The sequence below is a fragment of the Oncorhynchus mykiss genome, chromosome 13, assembly GCF_013265735.2.
Source record: "Oncorhynchus mykiss isolate Arlee chromosome 13, USDA_OmykA_1.1, whole genome shotgun sequence".
In the NCBI taxonomy this organism is placed as follows: domain Eukaryota; kingdom Metazoa; phylum Chordata; class Actinopteri; order Salmoniformes; family Salmonidae; genus Oncorhynchus; species Oncorhynchus mykiss.
The window spans coordinates 3,034,852-3,058,654 of record NC_048577.1 but is presented as its reverse complement, the minus strand read 5'-3'; the positions used below and the strand labels follow the sequence as shown (position 1 = coordinate 3,058,654).

At 42.2% G+C, this 23,803-nt stretch overlaps 1 protein-coding gene across 3 annotated transcripts in view; it reads right to left on the bottom strand.

Moving 5' to 3' along the window:
* Positions 1 to 23,803, bottom strand: part of LOC110493334 (vascular cell adhesion protein 1) — a 64,241-nt gene that overhangs the window by 15,820 nt on the left and 24,618 nt on the right. For 2 of the 3 annotated variants that reach the window (XM_036942156.1, XM_036942157.1), the window contains exons 6-13: positions 20,830 to 21,001; positions 18,450 to 18,529; positions 18,004 to 18,351; positions 17,576 to 17,836; positions 4,084 to 4,252; positions 3,776 to 3,855; positions 3,328 to 3,675; positions 2,936 to 3,187 (exon numbers count right to left, since the gene is read on the bottom strand). In XM_036942156.1, coding sequence (XP_036798051.1) covers positions 2,936 to 3,187; positions 3,328 to 3,675; positions 3,776 to 3,855; positions 4,084 to 4,252; positions 17,576 to 17,836; positions 18,004 to 18,351; positions 18,450 to 18,529; positions 20,830 to 21,001 — 1,710 coding nt within the window. Of the gene's footprint in view, positions 1 to 389; positions 836 to 2,935; positions 3,188 to 3,327; positions 3,676 to 3,775; positions 3,856 to 4,083; positions 4,253 to 17,575; positions 17,837 to 18,003; positions 18,352 to 18,449; positions 18,530 to 20,829; positions 21,002 to 23,803 lie in introns of those variants that run through there. The other variant, XM_036942158.1, reaches the window with a different exon arrangement.

Genomic DNA, 23,803 nt, shown 5'->3' with positions numbered 1-23,803 from the left:
TCATTTTGGTTCCTTCTCAGGCTCCTGACAAATTTAGTGTTTATATGCTGTTTAATATGACATGTAGCCTATTTGAAATTAGGTCCGGTCTAAGGCACTGCATCTCATTGATAGAAGCGTCACTACAGACCTGGTTCGATTCCAGGCTGTATCACAACCGGCAGTGTTGGCCCAGCGTTATCCGGGTTTGTAGTAAGAATGTGTTCTTAACTCAAATCAAATGTATTTATATAGCCCTTCGTACATCAGCTGATATCTCAAAGTGCTGTACAGAAACCCAGCCTAAAACCCCGAACGGCAAGCAATGCAGGTGTAGAAGCACGGTGGCTAGGAAAAACTCCCTTAACTGACTTGACAAGTTAAATAAAGTTTACAATTACCATTTTTTTTTAAATCATGTTCATCATTTCATGTTTATTCAAATACCTTTCATTCAGATCCATATTGTTTGGTTTCAATACTTAAAAACAATTGGAAGGTCCAGGTAGTCAAAAAATAGATTAAATTGTGATTTAAATTGTGATATAAATGAATGGAGTGTTTTTTTTCTGTGAGGGAACGGTAGGAAAGGACGTGGAGAGCCACACCCACTCATCAGGATTTCCAACCTCTGCTCACATGCTCTGACCCCAACCCCTCCTCTACATAACGGACTGGTCCATTCCGTTGTGTTGCACCACGTGTTTGTTCTTGTGTTGTCGTGGCAACATGTCTTTCAGCTGGTAGTGGCTCATGCGCCTGTGTTTATAGTAAGAGGAGTAGGTGAAACAGGAGACAACCAAGAGGATCGCCACCACAGCTGCAGCCAGCCCTGCAATGATGGGCAGGTAGTCCACTACAGGGCAGGAGAGTAGAAAGAGAGGAGAGGAGGAGGAGGAGGAGAGGAAGGGAGATGCAGATGGGGAAGAGAGGAGGAGGAGGAGGAGAGGGAGATGCAGATGGGGCAGAGGGGAGGAGGAGGAGAGGGAGATGCAGATGGGGCAGAGAGGAGGAGGAGGAGGAGGAGAGGAGGAGAAGGAGGAGAAGAAGGGAGATGCAGTGAATTCCGGAACTATTCAGATCCCTTGACTTTTTCCACATTTTGTTATGATATGTTTTGGTATGTTACAGCCTTATTCTAAAATGGATTCAATAAAAAAATATATCCTCATCAAAATACCCTCATCAATCTACACACAATACCCCATAATGACATCACAATACCCCATAATGACATCACAATACCCCATAATGACATCACAATCACATAATGACAAAGCGAAAACAGTTTAAATATTTTTTATTTTTATTTTATTTAACTAGGCAAGTCAGTTAAGAACAAATTCTTATTTTCAATGACGGCCTAGGAACAGTGGGTTAACTGCCTGTTCAGGGGCAGAACGACAGATTTGTACCTTGTCAGCTCGGGGGTTTGAACTTGCAACCTTCCGGTTACTAGCCCAACGCTCTAACCACTAGGCTACCCTGCCGCCCCAATAAATATATTTTCTAATACTTATTAAAAATGAAAAACAGAAATACATTATTTACATAAGTATTCAGACCCTTCGCTATGAGACTCGAAATTGAACTCAGGTGCATCCTGTTTCCATTGATCATCCTTGAGACGTTTCTACAACTCGATTGGAGTCCACCTGTGGTAAATTCAATTGATTGGACATGATTTGGAAAGGCACACACCTGTCTATATAAGGTCCCGCAGTTGACAGTGAATGTCAGAGCAAAAACCAAGCCATGAGGTCGAAGTAATTGTCCATTGAGCTCCGAGACAGGATTGTGTCGAAGCACAGATCTGGGGAAGGGTACCAAATATTATCTGCAGCATTGAAGGTCCCCAAGAACACAGTGGCCTCCATCATTCTTAAATGGAAGAATTTGGAACCACCAAGACTCTTCCTAGAGCTGGTAGCCCGGCCAAACAGAGCAATCAGGGGAGAAGGGCCTTGGTGGGGGAGGTAACCAAGAACCCGATGGTCACTCTGAAAAAGCCCTAGAATTCCTCTGTGGAGATGGGAGAACCTTCCAGAAGGACAACCATCTCTGCAGCACTCCACCAATCAGGGGAGAAGGGCCTTGGTTGGGGAGGTAACCAAGAACCCGATGGTCACTCTGAAAAAGCCCTAGAATTCCTCTGTGGAGATGGGAGAACCTTCCAGAAGGACAACCATCTCTGCAGCACTCCACCAATCAGGCCCTGTAAACATGTGTTGTCTGCATGCAGATGTATTGACTCTCTGGGCAGAATAAACTTGGTTGAACTTTCATAAATGTTCGTTGAGTTTTTCACTCTGAGATTTAGAGCCTGAGATGCTGTGCCTTAGACCACTGCACCACTCGGGAGCCCAAATACAGGTGTGCCAAGCTTGTACCGTCATACCCAAGAAGACTCGGGGCTGTCATCGCTGCCAAAGGTGCTTCAACAAAGTACTGAGTAAAGGTTCTGAATACTTACGTAAATGTGATAACATTTTGTATTTATTATAAATTTGCAAAAAGTGTCTAAAAACCTGTTTTTGTATGTCATTATGGGGCATTGTGATGTCATTATGGGGTATTGTGATGTCATTATGGGGTATTGTGATGTCATTATGGGGTATTGTGATGTCATTATGGGGTATTCTGTGTAGATTCATGAGGTGGGGGAAACAATTGAATCAATTTTAGAATATGGCTGTAAAGTGACACAATTTAGAAAAAGTCAAGGGGTCTGAATACTTTCCACGCAACCAACCAATCAGTCAATGAACCACCCAACCAATCAACCATCCAACCAATCATCCATCCAACCAATCAACCATCCAACCAATCATTCATCCAACCAACCAATCATTCAATGATCCATCCAACCAACCAACCAACCAATCATTCAATGAACCATCCAACCAATCAACCATCCAACCAATTATCCATCCAACCAATCAACCATCTGTCTCACCTGTGACCTCCACGTTAACAGTACAGGTGCTGTTTCCCAGGGGGTTGATGGCGATGCAGGTGTAATCTCCAGAGTGAGACTTGGCAATGTTGGTGATGGTCACTACAGATCTCTCTTCCATGGTGGCTTGGGGGAGCAACCAATTGTACGAGGGGGCAGGGTTACCATTTGCACTACAGTTAAGTGATAGGGTGTTGCCCTCCGTGATGGTCATGGAGAAACATCCAGGACTCATAGTGATCTGAGGCTTGTCTATGGCAGGAGATGAAACAAGTTGATTAATGAGAGAAAATGAAGTGAAAACAGCATCCGTCAACGTCATGACTCGTCTGGTATTTAATTAACTAACGGTTGTACTAAATGTGTGTAGACAGAGAACCAGAAGGACTCACAGTGCACGTTGGTGTTGAGGCGGTTTGATTCCACTACAGCAGGAGGTTGGGGTCCCTCTGGTCCAAGATCCAACATGGCTGAACACAACAACTGGGCCCCGTCATCATCTCTACCAGGGGTGAAGTGCAGGATGTAGGTCCCATTCTCTGGTGTCTTGATGTTGTCCTTGGCTTTCTGTCGTGTGTCTAATTCTGTCTGTTCACCAGTGGCACTGACTTTGTAGAAGGTCACCCTGAGTCTCCCAATAGGAGCGATGTTCTGGACAAGACACTGTAGCAGGTACTGATGCCCCTCAACCATCGGATCAGGGTACTTCCTGTAGCTGATGGAGACACTGTCTGGAAGCTCTGTGGAGGAATGGAAACACACAGTGATTAACAGTGCAGAGCCATAGTAAGAATACATTCAGAAACACCAGAGAAGATAAGAGAGAGAGATGTCACTCACTATAAACTGTGATGTCCAGCTGTTTCTGACACTGGCCTCCTTCTGTGAAGCATGAAGGTTTGATCTTCCAGTCAGTCAAACTGTCAAATCAAATCACATTTTATTTAAAGCAGCAATCCTTAGTTGAAACAACTTGATTTAAAGACTTAAAATAGCAAATAAAGACAATAACACAGTTGAAGTTCAAACATCAACAAAGTAGCCAGCTGCTACTGTTTGCCACTTTAAAGGCGAAAAAGGTGGGTTTAAAAAAATCTCTACTAATCTAATCTAATCCCTCAGCTGTGTAACAAGTCTGCCTCTCTTACCTGTCCACCCTCCAGTGTAGGAACTTCACCTCCTTGTCTGTTAGACCCGTCCCTCCCTGGAAGGCTTCCCAGCCCATCTCTACAGGGATATCTGAGCTGCAGTTAGAGGAGGCTGGGTCTCCATACTTCACCACCAGCCTGGCAGGACTGACCACCAGGCACTCAGCATCTGGAAGACCAAGGACAAGTTAAAACTGTATTGTTCTGTTATTGTTGATTTTATTGTTCAAACCAATCAGGACGATATTATTGTCTAATGTTTATATCTATCTGTATGTTAATCAACTACATGTTACACTCCATAAACCAGAAGTCGCCCCCCCCCCCCCCCCCCCCCCCCCCCCCAAAAAGGGGTTAAATATGTGTATTTCCTTTTAAATATATATATTTTTTTTGGGGGGGGTACTTACAATAATCCTAAAATCAAATAGGTAAATGATCAATGGTACGACCATCTTAGAACAATTCCATATGTTACCTAGAATGGAATTTACCAAGCACCTGTATCACAACATTGTACTAGACTAGAAGTCTAATTTACCAAGCACCTGTATCACAACATTGTACTAGACCAGAAGTCTAATTTACCAAGCACCTGTATCACAACATTGTACTAGACCAGAAGTCTAATTTACCAAGCACCTGTATCACAACATTGTACTAGACCAGAAGTCTAATTTACCAAGCACCTGTATCACAACATTGTACTAGACCAGAAGTCTAATTTACCAAGCACCTGTATCACAACATTGTACTAGACCAGAAGTCTAATTTACCAAACACCTGTATCACAACATTGTACTAGACCAGAAGTCTAATTTACCAAGCACCTGTATCACAACATTGTACTAGAACAGAAGTCTAACTTACCAAGCACCTGTATCACAACATTGTACTAGAACAGAAGTCTAACTTACCAAGCACCTGTATCACAACGATGTACTAGACCAGAAGTCTAATTTACCAAGCACCTGTATCACAACGATGTACTAGATCAGAAGTCTAACTTACCGGTGAAGTCACAATACAGAGACAATAATGAAACAAGTATTACAATCTCCATTCCCCGTAATAATCCCTGAGCGTCCCTCAGTGAAGGACACTGTATTCTGTTAGGCGAGCGGCATACGTGGTTTCTTCTCCAGTGACCGTTGAACGTGAAAGTACTATTTACTGGAAAACCCTAACCGACCCTTCCTCCTCCTCTTATCTCTCTCACACACACTCTCTTTCTCTCTTTCTCTCTCTCTCACACACACACTCTCTTTCTCTCTCTCTCACACACTCTCTCTCTCTCTCTCTCTCTCTCTCTCTCCCTCTCTCACACAGTGTTCTATCACTCTCTCTCTCTCTCTTCCTCTCTCTCTCTCTCTCTCTCTCTCTCTCTCTCTTCCTCTCTCTCTCTCTCTGCCCTCTCTCTCTCTCTCTCTCTGTCTCTCTCTGCCCTCTCTCTCTCTGTCTCTCTCTGCCCTCTCTCTCTCTCACTCTCTCTTGCTCTCTCTCCCTCTTCCTCTCTCACACAGTGTTCTATCACTCTCCTTCTCTCGGGGCAGTGAGAGGGTGACGGGGGGGGAGGATGGAGGGAGGAGTTGGGGAGGAGTTCTGGTGCCAAGTAAGGACATGACAGTAGGCTATATTAGTGTGTTTAGGTTAGGGGGCTATATTAGTGTGTTTAGGTTAGGGGGCTATATTAGTGTGTTTAGGTTGAATCCCCTTTCATCCTCAAATTAGTTCATCTTACCAAAAGCTATAATAAACCTGTAGCCAATATAGACTTTTTTTTAAATGAGCAAGTCTTCTCTACCTAATTCTACATCTAGCTAAGGTGTTTTGTGGTTGTAGAATCAGTATTTATGAAAAATCGAAATGTGCACGAAAATGAGCTTCCTAGCCAGTGTCTGCTTACTGCATACTGGCTGAACGGGTCTTAAAATCCATGCATATATCAAACGAAAGGGATGCTAACAACGCCAGTTGTAGCTGGTGTAGTGAAATTCTAGCTAATAGCACAAATGAGTTTTCATGATAAGGTCGTTTCTGTTCCGTCCTGATAAGTGCGCTGAGTTCTGCAGCACAGCTGACTGTTTCCGGCTGTGACGTCATCACGTCGGCCAAACGTTACAACGTCACCGGCTGTCAGAGTCAGATACATGCTGATCGCTTTACAACAGTCTCGTAACTTTGGTGCGGTTCAGCTTCATCAACCAGCTACCGCAATATGGCCATTCAAACAAGCTACCACAAAGCTGCTAGCTGGAGAAAATTTTATCAGCTGATCAGGCAAGGTTTCACCATAATAGCCGTGTTTTCTAGTGGTCAGCCTGATGGGCAGTGCCCTTTGGGAAAAGGGATGGATACCTTTACGGAACTGGGCAAGTCAGTTAAGAAACAAATTCTTATTTACAACGAAGCCTACCTTAGTCAGTTGCACAACTGAACGCATTCAACCGAAATGTGTTTTTCCTCTGAATCAGAGAGGTGAAAGGGGGGCTGCTTTAAATCACATCCATGTCATCAGTGCCTAGGGAGCAGGTGCTGTTGGGGGACAAAATGCCTTGCTCAAGGATAGAACAGTAGATGTGTTTCTCCTTGCCGACTCAGGAATTCGAACCAGCCACCTTTCCGTTGCTGGGCCAACGCTCTTAACAGCTAAGCAGCTACCAGCTAGTCACGTCAATGCTGAGATGCGGTGTGTTTTCTGTGCCCAGGAAATATCACGTTTTATTTAGTATAAAATGTGGATTTCAAAATGCTTTAAATACAAGGTCAGGTGTCTATTACCTTAAAAAAAAAAACTTGAAAGGGAAATGTTATGCATTTAGAAAAAAAAACATGTTTTTGTGGATGTAGGAGTTTTCTATCACTGGTTGCTATTCATCAACTTCCACGAGAAATATAAGCCTGAAAATAATAACATATTTAAAGTCTCTCTTCATCATTTTATATTTCTAGTTCAATTTTCTCTCGTCAATGACGTTTTATTTTCATGATTATTGTATTTTCCGTGTCCCTGATATCACTTTCCACGCTGTCAGTTTGTTATTCTTCTCCATTTAAGAAAACAACCCCTTCCTGCAATGACACCACATTCAGGAAGTGTCATCATTTCTGTGGTGGGAAAACAACCCCTTCCTGCAATGACACCACATTCAGGAAGTGTCATCATTTCTGTGGTGGGAAAACAACCCCTTCCTGCAATGACACCACATTCAGGAAGTGTCATCATTTCTGTGGTGGGAAAACAACCCCTTCCTGCAATGACACCACATTCAGGAAGTGTCATCATTTCTGTGGTGGGAAAACAACCTCTTCCTGCAATGACACCACATTCAGGAAGTGTCATCGTTTCTGTGGTGGGAAAACAACGGTGTAATGCTACATACATAGAAACACTCAGTTTAATCAATTTTTCCATGTTTCATGTTGTTAGTCCCACTTATAAACTTGTTAAAATATGTTTGATAGAGAAGGTAAAATCCTGTTCAAGTGTCTAATTTGGGCTCCAAATGTTCACCCTTTTAGGGTCCACCCTGTTAGGATTATGCACCTAACAGGTTGGACAATGCACCTAATAAAAAACAAGCTTGACCAATATGTTTTTATAACTCTGGACATGAAATAGCACCATTTTTACTTGAAACCTTTAAGGAGGCTATAAAGAAAGAATAACTACCTGCCTCTCTGAAGCAAGGGGTTATTACTCTTATACCTAAACCACACAAGGATCTCTTAAATATTGATAATTGGGGTCCAAACACACTCCTAAATAAAGACTACAAACTCATATTCTTAATCTTTGTGAAAAGGTTAAAGTCTTGCTTGGATGATCTGATTGACATTCATCAATCAGGGTTTATGAAAGGGTGTCATATACAGTGGGGCAAAAAAGTATTTAGTCAGCCACCAATTGTGCAAGTTCTCCCACTTAAAAATATGAGAGAGGCCTGTAATTTTCATCATAGGTGCACTTCAACTATGACAGACAAAATGAGGAAAAAAATCCAGAAAATCACATTGTAGGATTTTTAATGAATTTATTTGCAAATTATGGTGGAAAATAAGTATTTTGTCACTAGCTTCACCCTCATGTCGCTAGCTTCACCCTCATGTCGCTAGCTTCACCCTCATGTCGCTAGCTTCACCCTCATGTTGCTAGCTTCACCCTCATGTCGCTAGCTTCACCCTCATGTCGCTAGCTTCACCCTCATGTCGCTAGCTTCACCGTCATGTCGCTAGCTTCCCCGTCATGTCGCTAGCTTCACCCTCATGTCGCTAGCTTCCCCGTCATGTCGCTAGCTTCCCCGTCATGTCGCTAGCTTCACCGTCATGTCGCTAGCTTCACCGTCATGTCGCTAGCTTCACCGTCATGTCGCTAGCTTCACCGTCATGTCGCTAGCTTCACCATCATGTCGCTAGCTTCACCCTCATGTCGCTAGCTTCCCCATCATTTCAGGTCCCCTGCCCATTTCGCTTCCCTTCATTGAAAATGAATGATGCACCATTGTTTCATCTCCCCCAATGTGCTAGATGGTTTCTTATCAGAAGGGTAATTACAGACACAGATACACAGAGTTTCCATCCATCAGAAACAACAGGACTGCTGCTGGGAGAGGAGAGGCAGAGTGAGGCATGAAACAGACAAGGTTAAAGCTCTGGTTAAAAGTAGTGTGTAGGGAATAGGGAGCCATTTGGTACTGAGTATTGAATAACCTTGGCCTTTGGTACTGCCCACCCTTTGGCTTTGGTACTGACCACCTTTGGCTTTGGTACTGACCACCTTTGGCTTTGGTATTGACAACCCTCGGCTTTGGTAGTGAGCACCTTTGGCTTTGGTATTGACCACCCTCGGCTTTGGTAGTGACCACCTTTGGCTTTGGCACTGACCACCTTTGGCTTTGGTATTGACCACCCTCGGCTTTGGCACTGACCACCTTTGGCTTTGGCACAGACCACCCTTGGCTTTGGTACTGACCACCCTTGGCCTTTGGTACTGACCACCCCTGGCTTTGGCACTGACCACCCCTGGCTTTGGCACTGACCACCCTTGGCTTTGGTACTGACCACCCCTGGCTTTGGTACTGACCACCCTTGGCTTTGGCACTGACCACCCTTGGCTTTGGTACTGACCTCCCCTGGCTTTGGTACTGACCACCCTTGGCTTTGGTACTGACCACCTTTGGCTTTGGCACTGACCACCTTTGGCTTTGGCACTGACCACCCTTGCCTTTGGCACTGACCACCCTTGGCTTTGGCACTGACCACCCTTGGCTTTGGTACTGACCACCCTTGGCTTTGGCACTGACCACCCTTGGCTTTGGTACTGACCACCCTTGGCTTTGGCACTGACCACCCTTGGCTTTGGCACTGACCACCTTTGGCTTTGGTACTGACCACCCTTGGCTTTGGTACTGACCACCTTTGGCTTTGGTACTGACCACCTTTGGCTTTGGTACTGACCACCCTTGCCTGTGTCCAAATCCTCTTGACTGGCTCCTTTTCTCTCTATAGTGCACTACTTTCCACCAGAGCACTGTGGGCTAATAACACACTAAACTCCACTAACTGTATTGTGAATGTGAAACAACAGCACCACCTACAGGACAATAGGGGAAACATACAGGATTTAAAAAAAAAAGTTTTTACATTGATAAAAATACGTTCTTATATTTGTCCTGTTGAAAATTGCAACTCCCAACTCTCTCTGAGACACCATCTGGGAGTGAGGTCATGGCAATTAGGCTGGGAAAGACTGGAAAGATGAGACTCACGAATAAATAAATAAATGGAGGTAGTTTTGTGCCAACAAAAAAAAGGGGTTAAATATGTGTGAAACATTTAATATATAAATTGCCTTTTAAATATTTTGGGGGGATAATTACAAAAATCCTCAAATCAAATGGGTAAATGATCAATGGTACGACCATCTTAGAACAATTCCATATGTTACCTCAGTAGAATGTAATTGACCAAGCACCTGTATCACAACGTTGTACTAGAACAGAAGTCTAATATACCAAGCACCTGTATCACAACGATGTACTAGAACAGAAGTCTAATTTACCAAGCACCTGTATCACAATGTTGTACTAGACCAGAAGTCTAACTTACCAAGCACCTGTATCACAACATTGTACTAGACCAGAAGTCTAACTTACCAAGCACCTGTATCACAACATTGTACTAGACCAGAAGTCTAACTTACCAAGCACCTGTATCACAACGTTGTACTAGACCAGAAGTCTAATTTACCAAGCACCTGTATCACAACACTGTACTAGACCAGAAGTCTAACTTACCAAGCACCTGTATCACAACATTGTACTAGACCAGAAGTCTAATTTACCAAGCACCTGTATCACAACACTGTACTAGACCAGAAGTCTAATTTACCAAGCACCTGTATCACAACATTGTACTAGAACAGAAGTCTAATTTACCAAGCACCTGTATCACAACGTTGTACTAGACCAGAAGTCTAACTTACCAAGCACCTGTATCACAACATTGTACTAGAACAGAAGTCTAACTTACCAAGCACCTGTATCACAACATTGTACATTGTACTATTCTGTTAGGCGAGCTGAATCATTTTGACTGGAAACTCCCCAACGATCCGCCCTCTCTCTCTCTCTCTCCTGCTTCTATAAGGGCAGTGAGGGGGGAGCCCTCCTCCTCCTCTCTCCTGCTTCTATAAGGGCAGTGAGGTCCTCCTCCTCTCTCTCTCCTGCTTCTATAAGGGCAGTGAGGAGGGAGCCCTCCTCCTCCTCTCTCTCCTGCTTCTCTAAGGGCAGTGAGGGGGAGCCCTCCTCCTCCTCTCTCTCCTGCTTTTCTAAGTGTAGTAGGTTCCTGTCGGTGAGAGCGTTGTTCTGTTACTTCCTGTGACAAGAAACATAGTAATATTTCTGTGTGACAGTAAAGGGAAAAGAGAGTGAGTGAGAAGGGGAGAGGGAGATGGGGAGGAGAGAGGGAGATGGGGAGGAGAGAGGGAGACGGGCAAAGAAAGAGAGAGACCCAAATAAGGACAGTTGTGAAAATAGAGAACTGTCCGATTCTTCTCTGTGCCACCAGGCGTCTTTCACTCTTGCCACAAACACACACTGTCTCTCTAGTGAGCACATTCTATTGAAAGGTAACAGGTTACTTCCCCAAATGACTTTACTTTCTGTGTTTTGTTTAACCATCTCTCACACACACACACGCCTCAGTTCATCATGGCATGGACTCTACAGTACAAGGTGTCGTGTCTTTGGCTATGCCGGATTAAGTGATATGACATGCCATTCTATAAAATCCTTTCTCCTTAAATAAAATGGGGTGTCAGTCTACTCGGTGACACTCACAGAACACAACTGTGAAGAGTTTAGGCAAATATTAGCCTTGTAGCTCTTATTACGGGACTGTGACCTGTGTGAAATCCCCTCCCCAGTCAGCCTGTTGTGTGTATTGACATTCACATTGCCCTGTACAGCTTTACTTCCGGATTGGGGATCAATGAAATGGGGTATCAGTCTACTCAATCAATCAATATATATATGTTATTCCCAACATCCTCGTCAGAGTCAGAACATCCACACAGTGTTGTTTTCCCTCTGGAATACTCTTCAATATATATATATATGTTATTCCCAACGTCCTCGTCAGAGTTATCAGAACATCCACACAGTGTTGTTTTCCCTCTGGAATACTCTTCAATATATATATATATGTTATTCCCAACGTCCTCGTCAGAGTTATCAGAACATCCACACAGTGTTGTTTTCCCTCTGGAATACTCTTCAATATATATATATATGTTATTCCCAACATCCTCGTCAGAGTCAGAACATCCACACAGTGTTGTTTTCCCTCTGGAATACTCTTCAATATATATATATATGTTATTCCCAACGTCCTCCTCAGAGTTATCAGAACATCCACACAGTGTTGTTTTCCCTCTGGAATACTCTTCAATATATATATATATGTTATTCCCAACGTCCTCCTCAGAGTTATCAGAACATCCACACAGTGTTGTTTTCCCTCTGGAATACTCTTCAATATATATATATATGTTATTCCCAACGTCCTCGTCAGAGTTATCAGAACATCCACACAGTGTTGTTTTCCCTCTGGAATACTCTTCAATATATATATATATGTTATTCCCAACGTCCTCGTCAGAGTTATCAGAACATCCACACAGTGTTGTTTTCCCTCTGGAATACTCTTCAATATATATATATATGTTATTCCCAACATCCTCCTCAGAGTCAGAACATCCACACAGTGTTGTTTTCCCTCTGGAATACTCTTCAATATATATATATATGTTATTCCCAACGTCCTCGTCAGAGTTATCAGAACATCCACACAGTGTTGTTTTCCCTCTGGAATACTGTTAAATACATGTAGGTTGACAGTAAATGTGTCTCTATTCACAGTTGTTTCAGAGTCCCACAATAAGAGCTACGACACCAATGTTTCTCTGGGAGTCACTGAGTAGACTGATACCCCATGTCATTGATCCACAATCCATAGGTAAGGCTGTCCAGTGAAATAAGTATGTCCCCTAATGCAATTCTAAAGTCTAATAGATCCAGTGAGATTTCAACAGATTTCTGTCAAATTATCCAATGATTGTCTTTGTGGATTTTATATAACAACATTCCAACCTCGTTTAGCATGATCTATTCAATTATGGCACAATTCCACTATTTGTATTCATTTGCATCACTGTCAATTACATTTACTTTTATTTTGAAGGCTAACCGCAAAGTCCACTATTTAGCTAATCCTTATTGTAGCTAGCTTCACATAGATGGGTCCGCCCACCATTAATCAAATAAGAACTGTCTTATAAATTAGGGTTATTTTAGATGATGACACCTCGCTATATAGTTAGCTAGCGCTACTGAAACAGATTATGTCGTTTTACTATGTTTTTGGGGAAGAACATTATTTGCATCCATGAGCGAGCTAGCTTTTTTTTATGACCAGCACTGTAGGTGCGCGAGACAATTTCACCAGCATCATAACAATACGTAACGATGAATCGTTGTGACATATGAAGTACGAGTCATTGTGTAATCAATATGTAATAACTACGTTAAAAAAATTATGAACGCATTTTCAGGTCCTGATTGGTCAACAAGCTAATTTGAAACGTCAAATAGTGTTAATTGATACGTCAACTAGTGTTAATTGACATGTATATTTTTTTGGCATGCAAAGACCCAAACGGCGTTTCATATATTTGGCCACCCTAGGCAGAGTTGTTACAAAAAAATCTATATGTAGGCCTAAAGGTTTTTAGGCAAAATAGCCCAGTCAAAACGGAAAGCTCCTTGAACGTGGGAAAATGCCAGGCCTATTGGGCCAAAATCAATTATGGCCTATTGTATAAATAATATAACGAAGATGAACGAAACGTTTAAAATATATCAGATTGTTTATAAGTACTTTGCTACAATGACACACTTAGTTATCTCCCCACCTCGTTTCCTTTCGTTTAGCATAGTGTACTAAAGCACGTAGTAAGTACACCATCATACTTTTAGAATAAGTGTCTTTTCAGATTCCACAATGATTCTTTAGTTGTGGATGTTTCATGTCGTCAGCGTGTAACAACTGCTATATCTGAAGAGAAAAAAACAATGGCACCCGGTATATAACCTAACAGTTTAGCACCATACCAGCAGGTTGAATCCTTACACATAACAGTGGACTCTACGTTTCCGCACTCCCTCTCTTGCTCTTGGTCCTCATCTTTGTAATTTACCTTGATTTAGCACCTGTGTGTTTAATCAGTTTCTTTATAAAAAATATTTAGTGAACTCCGTGACAGTAGCTAAAGCAAGGGGCTATTAGCAGCACACACGTAGACTACAAATGCATGCTGAGCCGGGCGCGCCCTCAGCTGAAGTGAGTGCTACTGGAGCGAAATTGGAGAAGACCCGACGCTCCAGCCTTTGGGAATCTCGCTCCACGATCCAGTCAAATTGAGCACGCTCTGCATCGTTGCAGCATCGCTCACATACTCTGGTCCCTACCAGGCTACTGTGTTGCACTGGTAAATGCTTCACGATGTATTTCTTTGTAGGCTATAGCCTGGAAATAATTGAAATGATCTAGCCTAAATAATTCATTTTGGTTCCTTCTCAGGCTCCTGACAAATTTAGTGTTTATATGCTGTTTAATATGACATGTAGCCTATTTGAAATTAGGTCCGGTCTAAAGGCACTGCATCTCAGTGATAGAAGCGTCACTACAGACCTGGTTCGATTCCAGGCTGTATCACAACCGGCAGCACAATTGGCCCAGCGTCATCTGGGTTTGTAGTAAGAATGTGTTCTTAACTCAAATCAAATGTATTTATATAGCCCTTCGTACATCAGCTGATGTCTCAAAGTGCTGTACAGAAACCCAGCCTAAAACCCCAAACAGCAAGCAATGCAGGTGTAGAAGCACGGTGGCTAGGAAAAACTCCCTTAACTGACTTGACAAGTTAAATAAAGTTTACAATTACCATTTTTTTTTAAATCATGTTCATCATTTCATGTTTATTCAAATACCTTTCATTCACATCCATATTGTTTGGTTTCAATACTTAAAAACAATTGGAAGGTCCAGGTAGTCAAAAAATAGATTAAATTGTGATTTAAATTGTGATATAAATGAATGGAGCGATTTTGGAGCAGTGTTTTTTTTTCTGTGAGGAAGCGGTAGGAAAGGACGTGGAGAGCCACACCCACTCATCAGGATTTCCAACCTCTGCTCACATGCTCTGACCCCCAACCCCTCCTCTACATAAAGGACTGGTCCATTCCGTTGTGTTGCACCACGTGTTTGTTCTTGTGTCGTCGTGGCAACATGTCTTTCAGCTGGTAGTGGCCCATGCGCCTGTGTTTATAGTAAGAGGAGTAGGTGAAACAGGAGACAACCAAGAGGATCACCACCACAGCTGCAGCCAGCCCTGCAATGATGGGCAGGTAGTCCACTACAGGGCAGGAGAGTAGAAAGAGAGGAGAGGAGGAGGAGGAGGAGAGGAAGGGAGATGCAAATGCAGATGGGGCAGAGGGGAGGAGGAGGAGGAGGAGAGGAAGGGAGATGCAGATGGGGCAGAGGGGAGGAGGAGGAGGAGGAGAGGAAGGGAGATGCAGATGGGGCAGAGGGGAGGAGGAGGAGGAGGAGAGGAAGGGAGATGCAGATGGGGAAGAGGGGAGGAGGAGGAGGAGGAGAGGAAGGCAGATGCAGATGGGGCAGAGGGGAGGAGGAGAGGAAGGCAGATGCAGATGGGGCAGAGGGGAGGAGGAGGAGGAGGAGAGGAAGGGAGATGCAGATGGGGCAGAGGGGAGGAGGAGGAGGAGGAGAGGAAGGGAGATGCAGATGGGGCAGAGAGGAGGAGAGGAAGGGAGATGCAGTGAATTCAGGAAGTGTTCAGATCCCTTGACTTTTTCCACATTTTGTTATGATATATTTTGGTATGTTACACTTTATGTTACAGCCTTATTCTAAAATGGATTCAATAAAAAAATATATCCTCATCAAAATACCCTCATCAATCTACACACAATACCCCATAATGACATCACAATACCCCATAATGACATCACAATACCCCATAATGAGATCACAATACCCCATAATGACATCACAATACCCCATAATGACATCACAATACCCCATAATGACATCACAATACCCCATGATGACATCACAATACCCCATAATGACATCACAATACCCCATAATGACATCACAATACCCCATAATGACATCACAATACCCCATAATGACATCACAATACCCCATGATGACATCACAATACCCCATGATGACATCACAATACCCCATAATGACATCACAATACCCCATAATGACATCACAATACCCCATAATGACAAAGCGAAAACAGTTTAAATATATTTTTAATACTTATTAAAAATAAAAAACAGAAATACCTAAATATTACTAATTGAATTTGATTTGATAAGTAATTTGGATTTTGCAAAATGTAAATGATTACTTTTCGAAGGCACTGTAATTTATTCAGACCATTTGACATTTTGTTATGTTACAGCCTTCAGAAGTCAACACACAATACCCCATAATGACAAAGCAAAAACAGGTTTTTGGAATTTGTAGTAATTTTATTAAAAATAAAAAAACAAATACCTTTTTTACATAAGTATTCAGGCCCTTCGCTATGAGACTTGAAATTGATCTCAGGTGCATCCTGTTTCCACTGATCATCCTTGAGACGTTTCTACAACTTGATTGGAGTCCACCTGTGGTAAATTCAATTGATTGGACATGATTTGGAAAGGCACACACCTGTCTATATAAGGTCCCGCAGTTGACAGTGAATGTCAGAGCAAAAACCAAGCCATGAGGTCGAAGGAATTGTCCATTGAGCTCCGAGACAGGATTGTGTCGAAGCACAGATCTGGGGAAGGGTACCAAAGATTATCTGCAGCATTGAAGGTCCCCAAGAACACAGTGACCTCCATCATTCCTAAATGGAAGAATTTGGAACCACCAAGACTCTTCCTAGAGCTGGTAGCCCGGCCAAACTGAGCAATCAGGGGAGAAGGGCCTTGGTTGGGGAGGTAACCAAGAACCCGATGGTCACTCTGAAAAAGGCCTAGAATTCCTCTGTGGAGATGGGAGAACCTCCCAGAAGGACAACCATCTCTGCAGCACTCCACCAATCAGGCCCTGTAAACATGTGTTGTCTGAATGCAGATGTATTGACCCTCTGGGCAGAATAAACTTGGTTGAACTTTCATAAATGTTCGTTGAGTTTTTCACTCTGAGATTTAGAGCCTGAGATGCTGTGCCTTAGACCGCTGCACCACTCGGGAGCCCAAATACAGGTGTGCCAAGCTTGTACCGTCATACCCAAGAAGACTCGGGGCTGTCATCGCTGCCAAAGGTGCTTCAACAAAGTACTGAGTAAAGGTTCTGAATACTTATGTAAATGTGATAAATTTGCAAAAAGTGTCTAAAAACCTGTTTTTGTATGTCATTATGGGGTATTGTGATGTCATTATGGGGTATTGTGATGTCATTATGGAGTATTGTGATATCATTATGGGGTATTGTGATGTCATTATGGGGTATTGTGATGTCATTATGGGGTATTGTGATGTCATTATGGGGTATTGTGATGTCATTATGGGGTATTATGATGTCATTATGGGGTATTCTGTGCAGATTTATGAGGGGGGGAACAATTTAATCAATTTTAGAATATGGCTGTAAAGTGACACAATTTGGAAAAAGTCAAGGGGTCTGAATACTTTCCACGCAACCAACCAATCAGTCAATGAACCATCCAACCAATCAACCATCCAACCAATCATCCATCCAACCAACCAATCATTCAATGATCCATCCAACCAATCAACCATCCAACCAATCATCCATCCAACCAACCAATCATTCAATGAACCATCCAACCAATCAACCATCCAACCAATCATCCATCCAACCAATCAACCATCTGTCTCACCTGTGACCTCCACGTTAACAGTACAGGTGCTGTTTCCCAGGGGGTTGATGGCGAAGCAGGTGTAATCTCCAGAGTGAGACTTGGCAATGTTGGTGATGGTCACTACGGATCTCTCTTCCATGGTGTTGGGGTCGGCTTGGGGGAGCAACCAATTGTAGGAGGGGGCAGGGTTACCATTTGCACTACAGTTAAGTGATAGGGTGTCGCCCTCCGTGATGCTCATGGAGAAACATCCAGGACTCATAGTGATCTGAGGCTTGTCTGAGGGGGGACAGTGAGTGAGAGAGTGAGTGAGAGAGAGAGAGAGAAACAAGTTGATTAATGACAGAAAATGAAGTGAAAACAGCATCCGTCAACATCATGACTCGTCTGGTGTCTAACTAACGGTTGTACTAAATGTGTGTAGACAGAGAACCAGAAGGACTCACAGTGCACGTTGATGTTGAGGCGGTTTGAGTCCATTACAGGAGGAGGTTGGGGTCCCTCTGGTCCCAGATCCAACATGGCTGAACACAACAACTGGGCCCCGTCATCATCTCTACCAGGGGTGAAGTGCAGGGTGTAGGTCCCATTCTCTGGTGTCTTGATGTTGTCCTTGGCTTTCTGTTGTGTGTCTAATTCTGTCTGTTCACCAGTGGTATTGACTTTGTAGAAGGTCACCCTGAGTCTCCCAATAGGAGCAATGTTCTGGACAAGACACTGTAGCAGGTACTGATGCCCCTCAACCATCGGATCAGGGTACTTCCTGTAGCTGATGGAGACACTGTCTGGAAGCTCTATGGAGGAATGGAAACACACAGTGATTAACAGTGCAGAGCCATACTAAGAATACATTCAGAAACACCAGAGAAGATAAGAGAGAGATGTCACTCACTATAAACTGTGATGTCCAGCTGTTTCTCACACTGGCCTCCGTCTGTGAAGCATGAAGGTTTGATCTTCCAGTCAGTCAAACTGTCAAATCAAATGGAATATTTAAACTGCATTTAAAATAAATCAATGAAAATAAAAAAACAGAAGTCAACACAAGAGATGGATAAATGTATAAAATAACAGTAAAACCAATCATTAAAGACCATCGAAGCCTCATAACAGTAAAACCAATCATTAAAGACCATCGAAGACACATAACAGTAAAACCAATCATTAAAGACCATCGAAGACACATAACAGTAAAACCTTCATTAAAGACCATCGAAGACACATAACAGTAAAACCAATCATTAAAGACCATCAAAGCCTCATAACAGTAAAACCAATCATTAAAGACCATCGAAGACACATAACAGTAAAACCAATCATTAAAGACCATCGAAGACACATAACAGTAAAACCAATCATTAAAGACCATCGAAGCCTCATAACAGTAAAACCAATCATTAAAGACCATCGAAGACACATAACAGTAAAACCAATCATTAAAGACCATCGAAGACACATAACAGTAAAACCAATCATTAAAGACCATCGAAGACACATAACAGTAAAACCAATCATTAAAGACCATCGAAGCCACATAACAGTAAAACCAATCATTAAAGACCATCGAAGCCTCATAACAGTAAAACCAATCATTAAAGACCATCGAAGCCACATAACAGTAAAACCAATCATTAAAGACCATCGAAGACACATAACAGTAAAACCTTCATTAAAGACCATCGAAGACACATAACAGTAAAACCTTCATTAAAGACCATCGAAGCCACATAACAGTAAAACCAATCATTAAAGACCATCGAAGACACATAACAGTAACACCAATCATTAAAGACCATCGAAGCCACATAACAGTAAAACCAATCATTAAAGACCATCGAAGACACATAACAGTAAAACCAATCATTAAAGACCATCGAAGACACATAACAGTAAAACCTTCATTAAAGACCATCGAAGACACATAACAGTAAAACCAATCATTAAAGACCATCGAAGACACATAACAGTAAAACCTTCATTAAAGACCATCGAAGACACATAACAGTAAAACCAATCATTAAAGACCATCGAAGCCACATAACAGTAAAACCTTCATTAAAGACCATCGAAGACACATAACAGTAAAACCAATCATTAAAGACCATCGAAGACACATAACAGTAAAACCAATCATTAAAGACCATCGAAGACACATAACAGTAAAACCAATCATTAAAGACCATCGAAGACACATAACAGTAAAACCAATCATTAAAGACCATCGAAGCCTCATAACAGTAAAACCAATCATTAAAGACCATCGAAGACACATAACAGTAAAACCAATAATTAAAGACCATCGAAGACACATAACAGTAAAACCTTCATTAAAGACCATCGAAGCCTCATAACAGTAAAACCAATCATTAAAGACCATCGAAGCCACATAACAGTAAAACCAATCATTAAAGACCATCGAAGCCACATAACAGTAAAACCAATCATTAAAGACCATCGAAGACACATAACAGTAAAACCAATCATTAAAGACTATCGAAGACACATAACAGTAAAACCAATCATTAAAGACCATCGAAGACACATAACAGTAAAACCAATCATTAAAGACCATCGAAGACACATAACAGTAAAACCAATCATTAAAGACCATCGAAGACACATAACAGTAAAACCAATCATTAAAGACCATCGAAGCCTCATAACAGTAAAACCAATCATTAAAGACCATCGAAGCCACATAACAGTAAAACCAATCATTAAAGACCATCGAAGCCACATAACAGTAAAACCAATCATTAAAGACCATTGAAGACACATAACAGTAAAACCAATCATTAAAGACCATCGAAGCCACATAACAGTAAAACCAATCATTAAAGACCATCGAAGACACATAACAGTAAAACCAATCATTAAAGACCATCGAAGACACATAACAGTAAACCAATCATTAAAGACCATCGAAGACACATGACAGTAAAACCAATCATTAAAGACCATCGAAGCCTCATAACAGTAAAACCAATCATTAAAGACCATCGAAGACACATAACAGTAAAACCTTCATTAAAGACCATCGAAGACAAATAACAGTAAAACCTTCATTAAAGACAATCGAAGCCACATAACAGTAAAACCAATCATTAAGGACCATCGAAGCCTCATAACAGTAAAACCAATCATTAAAGACCATCGAAGCCTCATAACAGTAAAACCAATCATTAAAGACCATCGAAGACACATAACAGTAAAGTCAAACTATAAAGGTGTTTTAAAAAGTCTCAGCTGTGTAACAAGTCTGCCTCTCTTACCTGTCCACCCTCCAGTTTAGGATCTTCACCTCCTTGTTGTCTGTTAGACCAACCCCTCCCTGGGTGGATTCCCAGCCCATCTCTACAGGGGTATCTGAGCTGCAGTTAGAGGAGGCTGGGTCTCCATGCTTCACCACCAGCCTGGCAGGACTGACCACCAGGCACTCAGCATCTGGAAGACCAAGGTCAAGTGAAAACTTTATTGTTCTGTCATTGTTGATTTTATTGTTCAAACCAAACGGGACAATATTATTGTCTAATGTTTATCTATCTGTATGTTAATCAACTACATGTTACACTCCATAACCCAGAAGTTGCCACACACACACACACACACACACACACACACACACACACACACACACCATGCTACAGTACATCTCCCGTACTAGCAGACCCCGTGCTTCTAATGACCTCTAGTTATCACTATGGCAACACAGACAACATCTGGATCCTCCTCTTCCTACCATTGTGCTCTGTGACGCCAAACACACACACACACACACATACACTGGCCTACAGCCAGATCCACACAGAATCTTTGGACTCCAAATACTATTTCACTCTGCCCTAATAAGTACCACGAAACACACAGGCTTTCCAATTTATCAATTTATCCATTTCAAAATACTTCATATTAAATAAATAAAGCACTAAAATAGAAAAACGAAACAGAAAAACACCTAAGCTATTCGGAGTCGATTGCGTCAATCTATTTGATATAGTAATAAAATCCCCATCAAAATATGTCTGTTGAAGCTTTTTTTTGTGTGGGCTGCGTCTCAGTCTACTGCATCCGCCTTTTGTCGTCATTCTGCATCTGCTGTGGAAAGTGGCAGAGCTACAGTGGAACGATGAGACTCTCACGAATATGAATGTGTTCCCCGTTCTGCTCTACGACCCTCACAAGCCCCACGGGACTCGTCTGAAGTCGGTACCGGCGATGTGCCAACTTCCGTCTGTGGCGTCTGAACCTTTTGGTAAACAAACTGCTATGACATCACTATGGAAACGGGAAACTCTCAGGCAAACTATAAATACATTGCGGTGTCCCGTCCCCCCGTCCCCCCCCCCCAAAAATGGGGTTAAATATGTGTCAAAAGTTAAATATATATTCCCTTTTAAATATTTTTGGGGGGATAATTACAGGAATCCTAAAATCAAATAGCTAAATGATCAATGGTACGACCATTTTAGAACAATTCCCGATGTAATCTCAGTAGAATGTAATTTACCAAGCACCTGTATCACAACATTGTACTAGACCAGAAGTCTAACTTACCAAGCACCTGTATCACAACATTGTACTAGACCAGAAGTCTAATTTACCAAGCACCTGTATCACAACATTGTACTAGACCAGAAGTCTAACTTACCAAGCACCTGTATCACAACATTGTACTAGACCAGAAGTCTAATTTACCAAGCACCTGTATCACAACATTGTACTAGACCAGAAGTCTAATTTACCAAGCACCTGTATCACAACATTGTACTAGACCAGAAGTCTAACTTACCAAGCACCTGTATCACAACATTGTACTAGACCAGAAGTCTAACTTACCAAGCACCTGTATCACAATGTTGTACTAGAACAGAAGTCTAACTTACCAAGCACCTGTATCACAACATTGTACTAGACCAGAAGTCTAACTTACCAAGCACCTGTATCACAACATTGTACTAGAACAGAAGTCTAACTTACCAAGCACCTGTATCACAACATTGTACTAGACCAGAAGTCTAATTTACCAAGCACCTGTATCACAACATTGTACTAGACCAGAAGTCTAACTTACCAAGCACCTGTATCACAACATTGTACTAGACCAGAAGTCTAATTTACCAAGCACCTGTATCACAACATTGTACTAGACCAGAAGTCTAACTTACCAAGCACCTGTATCACAACATTGTACTAGACCAGAAGTCTAATTTACCAAGCACCTGTATCACAACATTGTACTAGACCAGAAGTCTAACTTACCAAGCACCTGTATCACAACATTGTACTAGAACAGAAGTCTAATTTACCAAGCACCTGTATCACAACATTGTACTAGACCAGAAGTCTAACTTACCAAGCACCTGTATCACAACATTGTACTAGACCAGAAGTCTAACTTACCAAGCACCTGTATCACAACATTGTACTAGACCAGAAGTCTAACTTACCAAGCACCTGTATCACAACATTGTACTAGACCAGAAGTCTAACTTACCAAGCACCTGTATCACAACATTGTACTAGACCAGAAGTCTAATTTACCAAGCACCTGTATCACAACATTGTACTAGACCAGAAGTCTAACTTACCGGTGAAGTCACAATACAGAGACAATAATGAAACAAGTATTACAATCTCCATTCCCCGTAATAATCCCTGAGCGTCCCTCAGTGAAGGACACTGTATTCTGTTAGGTGAGCTGAATCATTTTGACTGGAAACTCCCCAACGATCCGCCCCCCTCCTCCTCCTCCTCCTCCTCCTCTCTCTCTCTCTCTCTCCTGCTTCTATAAGGGCAGTGAGGGGGGAGAGGATGGGGGGGGTGGGGGGGGGGTGTAGTAGGTTCCTGTCGGTGTCATTGGTTTGGAATTTCCCAAAAAGCTCAAGAAAAGCATTGTTCTGTTCCTCCCCAGAGACCAGAAACATATTTCTGTGTGACAGTACAGGCTACAGAGAGGTGAGTGAAAGATGGAGAGAGAAATTGAGAGGGAGATGGGGGAGAGAGAGGGAGATGAGATCTTATCTGTCGGAAAGATATCAGTTTGTCTCTGTGAATAGTTTGTCCTCTGACAAATCAACTGTAAATTTCGGCGTTCCTCAAGGTTCCGTTTTAGGACCACTATTGTTTTCATTATATATTTTACCTCTTGGGGATGTCATTCGAAAACATAATGTTAACTTTCACTGCTATGTGGATGACACACAGCTGTACATTTCAATGAAACATGAGCCCATTCTATTGAAAGGT